Source organism: Hypanus sabinus, chromosome 6 (genome assembly GCF_030144855.1).
Source record: "Hypanus sabinus isolate sHypSab1 chromosome 6, sHypSab1.hap1, whole genome shotgun sequence".
NCBI classification, from domain to species: Eukaryota; Metazoa; Chordata; class Chondrichthyes; order Myliobatiformes; family Dasyatidae; genus Hypanus; species Hypanus sabinus.
In genome coordinates this window covers 104,060,638-104,076,973 of record NC_082711.1, presented here as the reverse complement: position 1 = coordinate 104,076,973, position 16,336 = coordinate 104,060,638, and the positions used below count along the sequence as shown (strand labels likewise).

At 35.6% G+C, this 16,336-nt stretch overlaps 1 protein-coding gene across 3 annotated transcripts in view; it reads left to right on the top strand.

Annotated features, from left to right (window-relative positions):
- Positions 1 to 12,805, top strand: part of LOC132395726 (SLAM family member 5-like) — a 42,301-nt gene extending 29,496 nt beyond the window's left edge. The window contains exons 5-7 of one of the 3 annotated variants that reach the window (XR_009512729.1): positions 1,598 to 1,675; positions 4,558 to 6,248; positions 6,294 to 12,805. Coding sequence is in view for 2 of the 3 variants with exons in the window: in XM_059972680.1 (XP_059828663.1) it covers positions 1,598 to 1,641 (44 nt within the window). In the remaining variant the exon portion in view is untranslated. Of the gene's footprint in view, positions 1 to 1,597; positions 1,676 to 4,557 lie in introns of all 3 variants that reach the window. The other 2 variants (XM_059972680.1, XM_059972681.1) reach the window with 2 other exon arrangements.
- Positions 12,806 to 16,336: the final 3,531 nt, after the last annotated feature.

The window sequence follows — 16,336 nt, the reverse complement described above, 5'->3', positions numbered from 1 at the left end:
AGTATCAATTGTTTGGTGACAATAAAATAAAGTAAAGTAAAGTAAATCAAGGACAGTATAAAAATAAAAGAGAAGAATGATAACATAGCAAAGATGAGTGGGAAGCTAGAGGATTGGGAAACTTTTAAAGAGCAACAGAAGATAACTAATAAGGCGATATGGGGAGAAAAGATGAGGTATGAAGGTATGCTAGCCAAGAATATAAAGGAGGATAGTAAAAGCTTCTTTAGGTATGTGAAGAGGAAAAAATTAGTTAAGACCAAAGTTGGGCCCTTGAAGACAGAGACAGGTGAATTTATTATGGGGAATAAGGAAATGGCAGATGAGTTGAACAGGTACTTTGGACCTGTCTTCACTAGGGAAGACACAGACAATCTCCCAGATGTAATAGTGGCCAGAGGACTGAGGGTAATGGAGGAATTGAAGGAAATTCACATTAGGCAGAAAATGGTGTTGGGTAGACTGATGGGACTGAAGGCTAATAAATCTCCAGGTCTGATGGTCTGCATCGCAGGGTACTTATGGAGGTGGCTCTGGAAATCGTAGATGCATTGGTAATTGGTAAATGTGAGGTTATCCACTTTGGAGGCAAGAACAGGAAGGCAGATTACTATCTGAATGGTGTCAAGTTAGGGAAAGGGGAAGTACAACAAGATCTTGGAGTGCTGCCCTTGAGTGAAGGCTGAATCTGTCATCCCAAATTACTGCCCATCACTACAACTTACTCCCCACTCTGCCTTGTTTCCCCTCTCTGAATGTGCCATGTCAAAAGATGGGAATTGACATCCTGATCACCCTGATCTGTGAGCTGATGAATGGGGGAGAAGTTTTGTGACCCAGGATCTCCAGTGTCAGGTTCACTCTGGAACACTGCACACAGTTCCAGTCTAGGTCTGTGCCCGTCACAGTCCCATGGTTACTGCTCTTGCACCAGATTCAGGACCACTCACAGGAGTGACATAAAACATGGAACTGAGAGAATTCCCAGCATACAGAGCCATAAACAATACTTAATGGAGAGTTTGTAGATGATCATGGGCAATTTTTTGGAAAGAAGGGACAGCACATGTAGAAACTTCTTCTAGCAGCAACAGGCTGAACTGAAGATGAGTGAAGGGTTAAATGGGTGGGGGGATATGAGCTGGGATTAGCTTTACACCCAATATTCTCCCCATCTTTTTTTAAATTAAAGCTTGATTAAAGCATTTGTCCCATGCCCAGGATGGACCCGGCCTTTGTGGAACCCACTGCTGCTTGAAAGTCTCCAGAAGACAATGCTTGCTTCTGATATTGGAACTCTGATAAAGAAGAAGTAGAGAGACATATGACATGTATAGGAAACAGGGAGCTAATAAGGTTCTTGAGGTGTATAAAATATGCAAAAAGATACTTAGGAAAGAAATCAGGAGGGCTAAAAGAAGACATGAGGTTGCTTTAGGAGAAGGATAATCCAAAGAGCTTTTACAGGTGTACTAAGAGCAGAAGGATAGTAAGGGATAAAATTTGTCCTCTTGAAGATCAGAGTGGTCGGCTATGTATGGAACCAAAAGAAATGGGGGAGATCTTAAATGTTTTTTTTGTGACTATATTTATAAAGGAAACTGGCATGGAGTCAATGGAAACAAGACAAACAAATGGTGAAGTCATGGAACCTATACAGATTGAAGAGGAGGAGGTGCTTGCTATTTTCCTTTATCAATCTTTTCATTAGTTAAGTAAATATATATATATATATATAAACAAGAGGAGAATTAATCACAAATAACTATACCAATAAAAGTTTGAATAAAAGGAAAAATAAACATTATCAAGATCAAACATTGTATTACTATAATAGTATATAATAAAGAGAAAGTTATTTGATTCTCCTCTTATCCATAAAAAGAAACAAAGATAAAGAAACTTTTCTAATTGAAATGTACAGGAAAAACCCCAAAACACAAAAAGAAACAAAAAAAAAAGAAAAAGGAACTGGGCAGTTCAAACTGAGAGTGAAGGCAAAAACAAAACAAGGAGAAACTTTCCGATCAAATCCAAAATTTCAAAAAGGTAACTGGAAGGGCCATAAGTCAGAGCATATGAAAATATTGAATAAAACATTGCCAAGTTTCCTCAAATTTAGAGAATGTATCAAATGAATGACTTCTTATTTTCTCTAAATTTAAACAGGGTATAATGGAGGTAAGCCAATATATAACAGTAGGTGGATTAGGATCTTTCCATTTAATCAAAATTACTCTCCTGGCCAATAAAGTTGTAAAACCTATCATCTATTGAGCGGAATCAGGAATATCTCCTGCTTCTGATGGAATGATTCCAAAAATCGCTGTAAATAAATTCAGTTGTAGAATCAAAATGTAGAACCTTTGATAAAGTTTTAAAGACTTCTTTCCAAAAGTTATCTAACTTGATACAAGACCAGAACATATGTGTTAAAGTAGCCAGCTCAATATTACTTCTATGACAAATAGGATTAATATTAGAAAAAAATATGGGCTAATTTGTCCTTTGACATATGCGCCCGATGCACTACCTTGACCTGTATCAAGGAGTGATGGGCGCAAATAAAAGAGGTATATTACCAAATGAAAAATTCTATCCCATTGATGATCTAAAAGTGACTTTCGAAACTCCATTTCCCATGCAGCTTTAATTTTATCTTCAGATAACATATGCAAATTCAGTAACCATTTATAAATTATAGCTATCAGTCCTTTTTGAAACAGTTTGACCTGAAAAAGAGTATCAATAATATTGGGTGAATAAGCCAAGGGAAAACCTGGCAGTAAATTATGTAGAAAATTCCCAATTTGAAAATATCTACAACAGTACATTAGATAGGTCATATTTATCCAATAACTGAGTGAAAGACATTAAGCAATTACGCATGAACAAATCTAAAAAAGTTATGATTCCTTTGGTTTTCCAAATTGAAAAGGTCAGATCAAAAATTGAAGGTTTAAAAAATAATTAAGATAGATTTTACTAGAAAGAACAAAGTTATTAAAGTCAAAGGATCTATGAAACTGAAACCAAATCCTTAATGTATGTTTAATAATAGGATTAAAATCTTGACTACCAATCTTAGAAAGCAAAAACAGAAGAGGAGCTCCTAATAAAGAGGCAAAGGACATCCCTTCACCGAGTTTTTCTCCAAATCCACCCATGAGGGACAGTCATGTATATCTGAAAAATGAATCCAAAAAGTGATATAACGAATGTTAATTGCCCAGTAGTACAATCTATAATTTGGCAAAGCCATACCACCATACATTTTTAATTTCTGCAATAAAAGTTAACTCAATCTAGGATTTTTATTATTCCAAATAAAAGATAAAATTTAGTGTCTATTCTATCAAAAACAGTTTAGAAACAAAAGAGAGGATTGCTTGGAATACATATAAAAACTTCAGTAACACTATCATTTTAATAGCATTAATATGGCTAAGTAATGATAATGTCATAGGAGACCATTTAGAAATTACTTGCTGCGTATACTCAATTAATGGAAGAAAGATATTTATACAGATCATCAAATTTTTTGGTAATTTTAATACCGAGTTAAGTAAAGTTATTTATAGCAATACTAAAAGGAAATTGGTCAAATTGATCAAAATAATTGTTAATAGGAAATAACTCACTTTTATGCAAATTTAATTTATATCCAGAAAAACTACTAAATTCAGAAAATATAGATAACAAAGCAGGAATCAATTTCTTAGGATCTGAAATATAAACTAACAAGTCATCTGTGTACAATGAAACCTTATACACTTTATCTCTGCTCTTAATACCTAAAACCTCATTGGAGTCCTGAAGAGCAATAGCAAGAGGTTCTCGAGCAAGATTAATTAACAATGGACTAAGAGGGCAACACTAAATGGCACCTCTATATAACCTAAAATAAGAAGATTTTTGACTATTAGTTATCAAAAATAATAATCGACTGCCTAAGGGGCTTAATAAATCAATTTAATCCAAGAAATTAAGCATGGACCAAAATTAAAGCTTTCTAAAACCTGAAATAAATAGGGCCATTCTACCCTATCAAAGGCTTTCTCTGCATCAAGAAACAACACATTCAAGTTCTTTCGATGGAGAGGAATAAATGATATTCAGTAATCTCCAAATATTAAAATATAAATATCTATTCTTAATAAATCCAGACTCCATTTTGCAGTGCATGGAGTGAGACGTGCTTTATAGTGGCTTCACTTTTTAAAAATATATTTTATATCCCACTGACAGACTCCTTTTAAGCCTGATGATTTATTAGTTTTGTTGAAGGATTTATGATTTAATTATGATGGCTGGAAGTCAATCTGGTATTGAATTGAGAAGTGGCAAGACTTTTCTTGGAACGGAACAAACTGAACAAATAAAGAAACCAGATGAACCTGTTACTTTAGCAGGAATAGTTTCTTCAATACAAGATATGAAGTTTCAACTTGGATCGCTCAGTATTAAGATTGATTAGCTGACGGATACCAATGGGAAGCTTGAAAAATCTATTTTTAATGTCCAAGAATCTTTAATAATTTGGACTTTCAATTTCAGATGCTCAAGCAGACTACACATCGAATTGAAAATGAACACAAACAATTCAGGCAAACTATTAAAGAACAAGAAGTGAAGATGACTTCGATGGAAAATAAAATTAATGAACTTACTTTGGAACTATCAAAAATGAAGAAAAAAATGATTGATTTAGACAGGAGAGCATGTCAGAGGAATTTGCGTATACTAGGATTGCCTGAAAGTACTGAACCTGGTTAAAGTTCTTCTCAGATATGCTGTACTCACTTTTTAGTGAGACTCTTGAAGCAAACCCTTTACTCGATAGAGTCCACAGAGTTACAAGATTTTGGCGTTCATCTGAATTACACCCTCGGCTAATCGTACTTTGTTTGCATTATTATACAACTAAAGAAGCCATAATTCAAGAGGCCAGAAGTAAGTGAAAGATAATCTTTAAAATCAACAGAAATTCGATTAGTCGAAGATTTTCCTCCTGAAATTTTTGTCGAAAGAAGAAAATACCAGGAAGTCATGAACGAAATGTATAAGAAAAATCTACATCCATCCCTTTGGTATCCAACACGACTGATAATCTTCCCGGCTGATTCTCAGCCACAGAGGATCTACTCCTCTGATGAAGGCTGTGAGTATATTAAAAATCTCAAAGTTAAGCTGAGTGTTACCTGAATAGGTAATTCTGATGTATGAGATGTTTATAGATGCCCTAAGCAAAGTCTATTCTATGCTTTTTGAATATCCATATGGGACTTGGCTGGCTTAATTTTTCTCTTTATTTGTTAATAATTAGTAAATATTCATAATTGCTTTGTAGGGAACCTTTACAGTATCATATTATAGAGATCCATATAGGATCTGTCTTGAATTACTTTTTCTATTCTTTACTTGTCTTAATATTAATATAGTTTTAGGTTTGATATGTTTTTTTGTATGACTTGTAAGTTTTTTTTGAAAGAAAGAACTTCATTTGCATGGATTTACTTTTCTCTGAGTACATGATTAATATACTATAGATGAATTTAAGATGGCCGTCGCTAGTTACATTTTTATTATTCTTAGACTTAACATTGCAGTATTTGAAAGTTGTTAGTCTCTTTTATTATGGAGAAAATGGGTGGGGTGAATATTTCAATTTTAATATACGTAGCTGGAAAATGGATAGGGTTAAGGGTAATTAGCTTAGCATGCGATCACCCTATTGGTTGCTGTTTCTCTGGCTTTGCGGGGGGGGGGGGGCTATAAGAATAGGTTTCTTTCTCGATTGGGTGGTTCTTTTAATGGACATTTTCTCTCAAATATGTCATCCCTTCTAGTCATATCTGTTCCTTTTGGATTAATGTGTGCTTGAGGAATAATTTTCTTTATAAAATATTAAATTAAATCTTAAGCATGGATGTTAATAAAATTAATATAATCTCTTGAAATCTGAATGCTGTGAATCATCCTATTAAGCATAAAAATATTTTTAAGAAATTAAAAACACAATGCAGATATTATTTTTTCACAAGAAAATCTTATACGGAGATGGGATGAGGACCAGTTTTTCAAATTTTGGAAAGGCACTTCATTTCATTCTTTATTGACTAATAAAGTTAGAGGTATCTATTTTTGTTAACTCTAAAATCCCTTTTGTACATTTTAATACTATTACTGATTCGATTAGAAGATATTTAATTGTTACTGGTTTATTATGCAATCAAAAGGTAGCTTTGGTGTGTGTACACACACCTAATTTAGACAGTCCTGAATTTTTTAAGAAGCTTTTTTTCTGAGCTATCGAATCTGAATGAATATAAGCTGATCATGGGTGGTGACATTAATTGCTGTCTGAATCCAGCGATTGACAGATCATCAACCAATCCGTTGCTTCCTAATAAAGTGGCAGCTTGTATTAATTCTTTTCTACTAGAATATGACCTGGTTAATATCTGGAGGTATAAACACCCTAATGACAAAGGTATTTCATTTTTTTCACACGTTTATCATAAATACTCTAGAATTGATTACATTTTTCTAGACACATGCTTGCTATACTCTGTTGTTGAGTGTGCGGATGATGTCATTGGGTTGTTGGATCACGCGTTTCTGAAATTAACCCTGAAGCTCTCTGATAGTTTTTTGAAAATGTCACAGTGGAGATTGAATCCTGTATTGTTACAGGATCCCACCTTTGTTAGTTTTATTAAGGAGCAAATTTCTATACTTTTTGAATTTAATACTACTGAAGGAATGTCAAACTTGGTTATATGGGATACAATGAAATCTTTTCTTAGGGGACAGATAATTTCATATTCAGCAGCTTTAAGAAAGAAAACTAAAGCAGAATTGTCAGTGCTTACTAATAAAATTAGAGAGATAGATAAAGCTATTCAGTAAAAGCTACTGAAGATCTATATAAGGAAAGGGTTGAACTTCAAACACAATATGATTTGCTTCTAACCCCTCCCATCGAACAGCAAATTTTTGAATCTAGAAGTTTATTTTATATACATGGAGATAGGTCAGATAAACCTTTGACTGGTCAGTTAAAGGCAGGCAAGGTCAGAAGTCAGATTTTGAAAATACGTAGACTAGATAGAACTGAAAAGTTAGATCCTTATGAAATTAATAAGATATTTATGGATTTTTGCTCCAATCTTTATAAATCTGAAATCTGACAATACATTTATTATGAATAAATTTTTGCAAAAGTTAAATATACCTAAAATTACAACTCAAGATATTAATATATTACATGCACCTATTAAACAAAAGGAAATAGCCAAAGCTTTATCCTCTATGCAATTAGGGAAAGCTCCAGGACCAAATGGTTATACGATGGAATTTTATAAGACTTTCAATGACATGATTATACCACATCTTTGTCAAACTTTTACTGATTCTATATCCTCTGGGAATCTTCCAAAAACTTTTTATGAGGCATTAATTTCATTGATTCCTAGAAAAGGAACAGATTTATCAGAATGTGCATCCTATAGACCTATCTCCTTACTGAATGTAGATTTTAAAATTCTCTCTAAGATTTTAGCTAATAGATTTGTGAATGGTTTGCCTACTGTTATCTAAAATGATCAAACTGGATTTATTAAAAATAGGTACTCAAATTTTAATATTCAAAGTGTTAAATATCATTTATTCCCCCTCAGTTAAAGAATCTGAATGTATTGTGTCTCTGGATGCAGAGAAAGCTTTTGACAGGGTGGAGTGGCCTTATCTGTTTCAGGTTTTGAAGAGGTTTAATTTAGGTCCAGGATTTATTTCCTGGATTAAACTGATTTATCAAGCCCCTGTGGCTGCAATTATAACTAATAATCAAAAGTCTCCTTAGACTATATAGAGGAACCCATCAGGGTTGTCATCTCAGTTCTTTATTATTTAATTTGGTTTTAGAACCACATGCTATTGCTCTTAGGGATTCTAATTCTGTGCAGGGTATTAAGAGAGGATAAACTACATAAGGTTTTGCTATAGGCGGATGATTTATAAGTTTACGTTTCAGATGATAGGAAATCTATTCCCTTTATGTTATCTATATTTACTGAATTTAGTATTTTCTCTGGATATAAACTAAATTTACATAAAAGTGAATTATTTCCGATTAATAATTACTCTGATTATTATGAACAAATACCTTTTAATATTGCTAAAACTATTTTACTTATGTTGGTATTAAAATTACTAAAAATTTTAAAGACCTATGTAAGAATAATTTCTTTCCTCTATTTGAATATACACAACAAACTCTCTCTAAGTTCGCCTATGTGGATGTCATGAATTGGTCAAATAAATGCTATAAAAAGTTTATTTTTCCAAAAATTTTATATACTTTTCAAGCGGTTCCATCTTTTGCTCTGAAAAATTTTTGATGGAATAGATTCCATGATCTTGTCATATATTTGGAATAATAAAAGCTCCAGAGTGAATAAATCTCTATTGCAAAAATCAAAAAAAAGTGGAGGACTGGTGCTACCAAACTTTAGATTTTATTATTGGGCAATTAATATTCATTATATCACCTTCTGGATTCATGGTATAGATAACCAGGACTGTCCTTCATGGTTACATTTGGAGGAGAATTCAGTAAGGGGGATTTCTCTGGCTTCTTTATTAGGAGCTCCTCTTCCTTTTTTGTTCTCCAGGACAGGTAGACAAGATCTTAGTCCTATTGTTAAACATACTTGAAAAATTTGGTTTCAGTTTCGTAGATTTTTTGAATTAAATAACTTTGTACTCTCTAGTAATATCCATTTTAACTTTTTCTTTAAACCATCAACTCTGCATAAGGCTTTTTTAATATGGAAAACCAGGGGAGTAAAAACGTTTTTAGATTTGTTTTTAGAGGATTATTTAATGTCTTTTTCACAGTTAGTGGATAAATATGATATATCTAATGCACATTTTTTAAAATACTTATGAGTTAGGAATTCTTTTTGTGATTTTTTTTACCGAATTATCCATTCGTTCATTTACCAAATATGAAACATGCTATTTTTCAGCTTAAACCACTTCAAAAACGATTGATAGCCATTATATATAAACAGTTAATGAATGCATGTATGATGCCTAATGATAAGGTGAAAAGTGCTTGGGAAATGAAACTTCAGCATTCACTTTCAGACGATCAATGGAGTAAAATATATTATCTAGTTAATAATTCATCTATCTGTGCACATCATTCCCTAATTCAGTTTAAGATAGTACACAGGGCACGTACATCAAAAGATAAACTAGTGCATATTTTCTCTAATATAAGCCCCACCTGTGACAGATGCAATGCTGAGGTGCCTACTTTAACTCGTATGTTTTGGACCAGTGCAAAGTTAAACAAATTTTGAAGGGATGTTTTTAGAACGTTATCGAGAGTCATAGGTGTGTACTTACAATTCACCTATGGCAAACTTTGGTACTATTCCCGAGGAAACAGGAAGTGTTCCTACTTCCGCTCAACATGTGATAGCCTTTTCAATTTTACTGGCTAGGAGAGCTATCTTTTTATACTGGAAAGACTCTAATCCTTCTACTGATTCTCATTGGCTCTTCTCCATTATGTCCTGCTTAAGTTTGGAGACAATTAGAAGCTGGATGTTTGACACATCTTTTAATCTTGAGCAAGCCTGGTGACCTTTTATTCAATATTTTCATATGATTTAATGTTTAAAAATCTCTTCAGGTAATTTTTTTCTTTTTTTCTCTTTTTGTACCTCTTTATCTGCAAAGGTTCATATCTGACCAGAAGGATGTTTTTTTTTTTTCTTTTCTAATTTTAGTCTCAAATGGACTGCCCAGGCTCTCTTTTTGTTTTAGGTTAGTTTAGCAGGGTTTTTTTCTCTTTATTATAAAAATTTCCAGTCATTTTTTTCCATGATTTGCTAACAGGAGTTGTGTTTTCTTGTTTATATACAATAGCTTAATATTTTATTTATATGACTTTGACAGTATATATCCCTTTTGTTGTTTGTAAATTTTTGCATTTTGTGTTTGCTATAACTTCTTCTCTGTTTTGTATCCTTTTTTGTTTAAAATCAATAAAAAAAGATTGAAAATGAAATGAATAAATCCAGTTTGATCCTTAGAAATAACCTGTATTATTTTTAACTTTCTAGCCTGTTGGACAAAATCTTAGAAAGAATTTTTGAATCAACATTTAATAAAGAAATTGGCCTGTAAGAGACACATTCAAATAAATCTTTTCCTTTTTTAGGAATTAGTGAAATTAATACCTCATAAAGAGTTTTCAGGAAGGTCCCAGAAGATATAGATTGAGTGGAAATTTGGCATAGACAAGGGGTAAGAATATCCGTTAACATCTTAAAAAATTCTACTGTAAATCCCTCCAGTCCTGGAGATTTACCAGATTGAAAAGAAGATATAACTTTTACTATTTCCTCTCGATTGATGGGTGCATCTAAAGTAATCATATCTTGGGTAGAAATTTGGGGTATATTCAATCTTTGCAGAAATTCATTCATGGAAGGGACGTTGTCTGGAAAATCAGATTTATAAAGATTAGAGTAAAAGTACAAAAAACCTTATTAATTTCGTGACAATCAGATGTTTCAGTTCTGTCAGATCTTCGTACTTTCAAAATCTGCCTTCCAGTCAAAGTTGCTTGAAGTTGGGCAGCTAACGGTTTACCTGATTTATCTCCATGTATATAAAAATGACTTTTCAATTTCAAAAGTTGCTGCTCAATGTGATAAACCATTAGCAAGTCATGCTGTATTTGAAGTTTCACTCTTTCCTTATATAAATCTTCAGTAGGTAATACTGAATAAACTTTATCTATTTCTTTAATCCTGTTAGTAATCACTAAAAGCTCCGCTTTAGTTTTCTTTCTTAAAGCTGCTGAATATGAAATTACATGTCCCCTAAGAAAAGGTTTCATCATATCTCAAATAACCAATTTTGACATACCCTCATAAAGTGATTTGCTCTTTTATAAAACTTAGAAATGTTGAATCATGGAGCAATGCAGCATTAAATCTCCATTGAGCTGCCTTCCGTATGTTATCAGAAAGCTTTAGTGTAAGTTTCATGGGCGCATGATCTGACAGCGCAATAACGTCACAAGCACATTCAACAACAAAGGATACTAAACGCGTATCCAACAACACATAATCAATTCTTGAATATTAATGATGTACATGTGAAAAAAAGGAAAAATCTTTATCTTTAGGATGTAGAAATTTCCGAATGTCTAACACACCGTATTCTAGTAAAAAGGATTTAATACAGGATGCAGCCTTATTAGGAAGGCACAGATTGGTTGATGACCTTTCAATTGAGGGACTGAGACAGCAGTTAAAGTCACTGCCCACAATCAACTTATATTCATTTAAATTTGGCAGTGCAGAAAATAACCTCTTAAAAATATCAGGACTATCTACATTAGCTGAGTACACAAATGCCAGTGCCACCTGTTGACAACATAACAAACCAGTAACAATTAAGTCAGTAACAGTATTAAAATGCATAAAAGAGACTTTAGAATTAATAAAAATAGACACTCCACTATTTTTTTGAAATTGACAGAGAGTAATACTGAGAACCCTTCCAAAATTAAAAAAAAGATTTTCATCTTCTCTATGGGTGTGGATCTCTTGTGCAAAAATAATATTGACTTGAAATGTTCTGAATTTCTTAAAGACCTTTCTACGCTTAATAGGTTGATTCAAGCCATTCAGATTCAAGGAAATTATATTAATTTTAATTAACATCCATACTGTGACTTTAATTTAAGGATTTATAAAAAGAATTAGTGCACCGAGACAAACAAAACCCGTAGGGAGGAACAGAATGGATTCAATCAGAAAGAAAAAAAAACATGATTGACAAGAAAACCTCTCAAGACTGTGCAATCAAGAAAATCTAAGCTAATAGCCCCACCCCCCCGAAAGCCAGCAAAAAAACATCCAATAGGTAAATAGCATGCTAACTACACACTCTGAACCCTTTGTCTCTAATAGGCAGTCACTTTTTTTTTAAAAAAAGGTTATATACTAACACCACTGACTCAAGACACAACATCAGATGTGTAGAAAAAAAATGAAAAAATTCCAAATATTATAATATTATGTCTAACAGAGAGGTTAAAATGTGTTTAACCACGGTCATCTTAAATAAACCTTGATAACATATTCATGAAAAAATATAACCAAGTAATATGATATGTAAGGGGGTTTCTTATTGGTGTAAGGGGGATTCTTTTTTCTTTGTTACTGCGTATGTTAATCAAAATGGCTTCTTTGTTTTGTTAAAAGTAGGAATACTTTCTTATGATAAGTGCTTTCTCTGGCAGTTTGCTTGGCTTTAGAGTTGCTGATAACGGGGATTGTATCCATTTGTTAACCAATTGGGATAGATGTTATTCACTCTTCTGGGTCTGTAAGCTATTGTTGGCGGGCATTTGGTGAGTCAGTGTGAGGGGGTGAGAGGGAGAGGATGCAATGCTGTAAGCTGGGTGATGGAGTGGACCCCAAGCAGGGGTCCGAGGCCAAGGTTTTCGGTGAGGAGAGGAGACGAAGACAGACATGCCAGGGGTGCTTGGTTGATCACTTCAGATGGTCCTGAGCTGCGAGTCGAGGAGGACGGAGGGGATCGAATGGTGGCCAGAAGACTTCATTAATTGAGCTCCAACGGTTGTGCACAACGTGGTTTGGACTTTGATAAGTTGGTGCCTTTTCTTTATTTTCTTTTCCTTCATATATACTGTATGGTTATTAATCACTTAGTTCTAGTAATATCTATAAAGTGTAATCATTTAATCACGTATGGTGTCCTGTCTGTTATTTGGCGGGGTGGGGACATCACACAGCATCCACACAAGCTGATTATCCTGTTTGGCGGGGCCGAAGACTGCTCCCCCTAGATGGAAGTGAGCTGAGCGAGCCTACGGCCTGCCAGGGGCCTACAGATATGATTGATATTAAACTCTTGGAGATCCTAAAAGAAAGCAGAAGGAAAAAAAACTGCCAGATGATGTTTGGACTAACAAAAAATGTAAATTGAACTTTTAACGACTGAGCTGTAAATGATTCTCCACTAAAGATTGAATTCAATTGATTATATATTCAGAAAAAATAGATTCAAACAAATAAAATATTGCAACTTATGTTAAATTCATACAAATCTTAAAGAAAAAATACAAGAATCAAAGTGATGACTATACAGACATAGAACATAGATTAAAATTTAAACGATTCAACTACACACGATTGTCAGCTAAGGATTAAGTGTTGGAGTTGCTTGCAGAATGGCAATGAAAGATTTGCTTACACAACAGACTTAAACTCGTTGAGAAACTTCCTAGCTTCCTCAGGAGAATCAAGATGTTTAGGACGAGCGTTAGGCAGAAAAATTATCAATCAGTCAGGATAGCGCAACGATGGACGAAGGTTTTTCTTATACAATTCTGCCATCACTTCCCAATATTTAATTCTTTCTGCATAAACTTCAAGGGCAAAATCTTCAACTAAACGAAACTCCGCTCCATTGTAAGTTAACTTCCCCACTTCCTGGCATCTTGAAGAATTGCTTCTGTAGTAACATAAACACAGAATCATCGCTCATGGTTTCATCTCAACCGATGGCTTGTTGCGGGGGATTCGGTGAGCCCTGTCTATTAATGGAGAGGTTTCACTAAAACGTGAGTATAACATACTCTACAAAACTCTAATGGCTCACCAGTTTCCATATTTTCAGGCAAACCCAGTAGACAGCTTCTACTTTCCAGATTGACTGTTTTCTTCTTAATTCTTGATAATTCTGACAAAACCTCAGCAATATTCTTTTCCATGGTAGAGAAAGTTAATTCCTTCTCTTTAATCACTTGATGTATTGTCTACTGTTGCCTTCCAATTTTATTAGTATCCATTTTAAGAGTTTGATATTGAAATTCCAAATTCCTCAAAGATTCTTGAATGACAGATACAGTTTTCTCAAGCTTTTCATTAGCATTCATCAATTTATCAGTTTTAGAGCCCACCATTCCAATTTTGGTATTAGTAACTTGCACCAATAGAACAATCTTCCAGGAGTATAAGTTTCTTCTACCTCCCTTGTAAATTCAGTTTTTTTCAGTTTCAGAAACAATTTTGCCACATCTTATTTCCTTTCTAGTTTGGGTTCCAGCTATCGTAATTAAATTCAGATAGAGATTCAGTTTATTGTCTTTTAGAAACCACAAATGCAATCCAGTTAAAAAAATGAGACAATGTTCCCCCAGAATGATATCACAAAAACATATGACAAAACAGACTACACTAGAAAATCCACGTAACGTTTGGCAATCCCCAATCCAGAGCCTGGAGAGGCTGCTGCGTATTAATATCGCACTACCATCTTAGCACGTTCCCCGGAAAGGAGCTCCAAATCCACCAGACAAAACAAAACCAAAAACTAAAGCTACAATACCTGCACAAAACCACATAATTACAACATATAGTTACAACAGTGCAAACGATGGCATAATTGATTAAAAAAACCAGACTATGGGCACAGTAAAAATAGTCCAAGATGTTAAAGGACTGTAAGTTCAAAAGAAATCACCACAGTTTCCACAAGTCCCCAGGGTTCCGACAGACTCACCATTCCACACCGGCGGCAGAAGGGAATACCCCCACTATGGACTTCCAAGGTGCCGCCCGACTCAGCCTCACAGACGCAGCACACAATGGAAGCCCCATCGAAACCAGCCTTGCAGATGAAGTACACACCGAAAGTGACCTGAGTCCATCGAACCTCCGAGCCGACGACCATCCGCTCCGGCACAGCTTCTCTGAGCACCATCCTCTGCCGGGCATATTAAGACAGCCCCCACAAATGGCCATCGGCAACGTGACCCCGAGGACTGGGGTCTGCTCTTCCCAGCAGAGTCCCGGACTTCACAGCAGCAGCAGTAACAAAGAAGGTCTTCCTGGAATTACCCGATGTTTCTCTGTGCTCCCACGTCAGTTTTCAATTGATTATGATTGTGCACGGCACCCCACTTCACAAATAACAGACAATCAGCTCTGGAGTGGCCGCTGCAAGCTGCATCGCGCCGCCATCTTGGATTATCAATATCTAAGGTTAATCATAAATCCTTCACTAAAAGTAATGAATCTTCAAAGTTTAAATAAATGTAGCAGTGGAAATAAATGCTTCTCTGTCTAAATTACTGTACTGCCAAACAGTTGTCACCTACTTGGAGCAGATATCACAGGAGGGCATGCAAAGTTTAGATCCTGAACGTATTCTGCCATCCCATAGGCTCCTAAGCCTTCCACCAAGAAGCAGGTGATGACCTTTCTAGGCATGACCAACTATTGCAGGCACTGGGTCCCTGAATACAGGATCTACAACAAGACCCTTCAGGAGGCTTTGATACAAACTGCGCCTGAAATCATCCACGGGACAGAGGAAATGGAAAAGGCCTTCACCGGCCTGACATAAGCTCTGACACAGGCTCCTGCACTAGGGCTACCAAACTTTAATAAGCCCTTCTCACATTTTGTGGATGAAAAGGACGGTTTTACTAGTGTTGTTGTGTCCCAAGAACATGGTGGACTTTGGTCGTCTGTAGCCGACTATTCAACCCTTTTGCCCCCTGAGGTCTGCAGCATGCCTACCTGCCTCCGTTCCGTGGCTGCCACCATCATTATGGTGGGAAAGGCCACGCCACTGGTCTTAGATCATGGCTGCACCGTTCTCACTCCCCACTCAGTGCTGCCACTCCTCAACTCAGCAGCAACAGCATTTGACCGTAACTCGCCGAACCGGCTAAGACGTGATGTTGCTATGTAAACCGAACCTCTCTTTTCACACAGCAACAGCCCTAAATCTTCCACTTTAATGCCTCTCCCTGGTCCTGATGAACCCCATGGTTGGCTGAATGTAGAGGAGATAGTAACATCAGCCCTCCCCCTCGGCACATCCTCTGAGGCAGGTGAGTCCTGTGCGTTAACCCGGGCGTGTATCTTCGCCACCCGGAAGACCGCCAATATCTATATTGACCCTTGTTTTGCCTTTGGGGTAGTACATGACTTCGGGACCCTTTGGAAAAATATGGGAGGTGGAATTCCCAGATGAAGTAATAAATCCCCTATCAACCTCAGTCCCCTGGGCTGGCGGAATGAATGAACGGGATGCACAGGTATACATTGGCTAAAGCATGTCAAGAAAATGGGTAAAAATGGCCCAAGACACTGCCCACCGTCCTGTAGACCTTACAAAATCATGCCAACTGAACAACTAAACTGACCCAGTTCGAGGTTCCAGTTGGCCACCCCATGCCTGCCGGATCCTGTCCCATTGGGAGGAG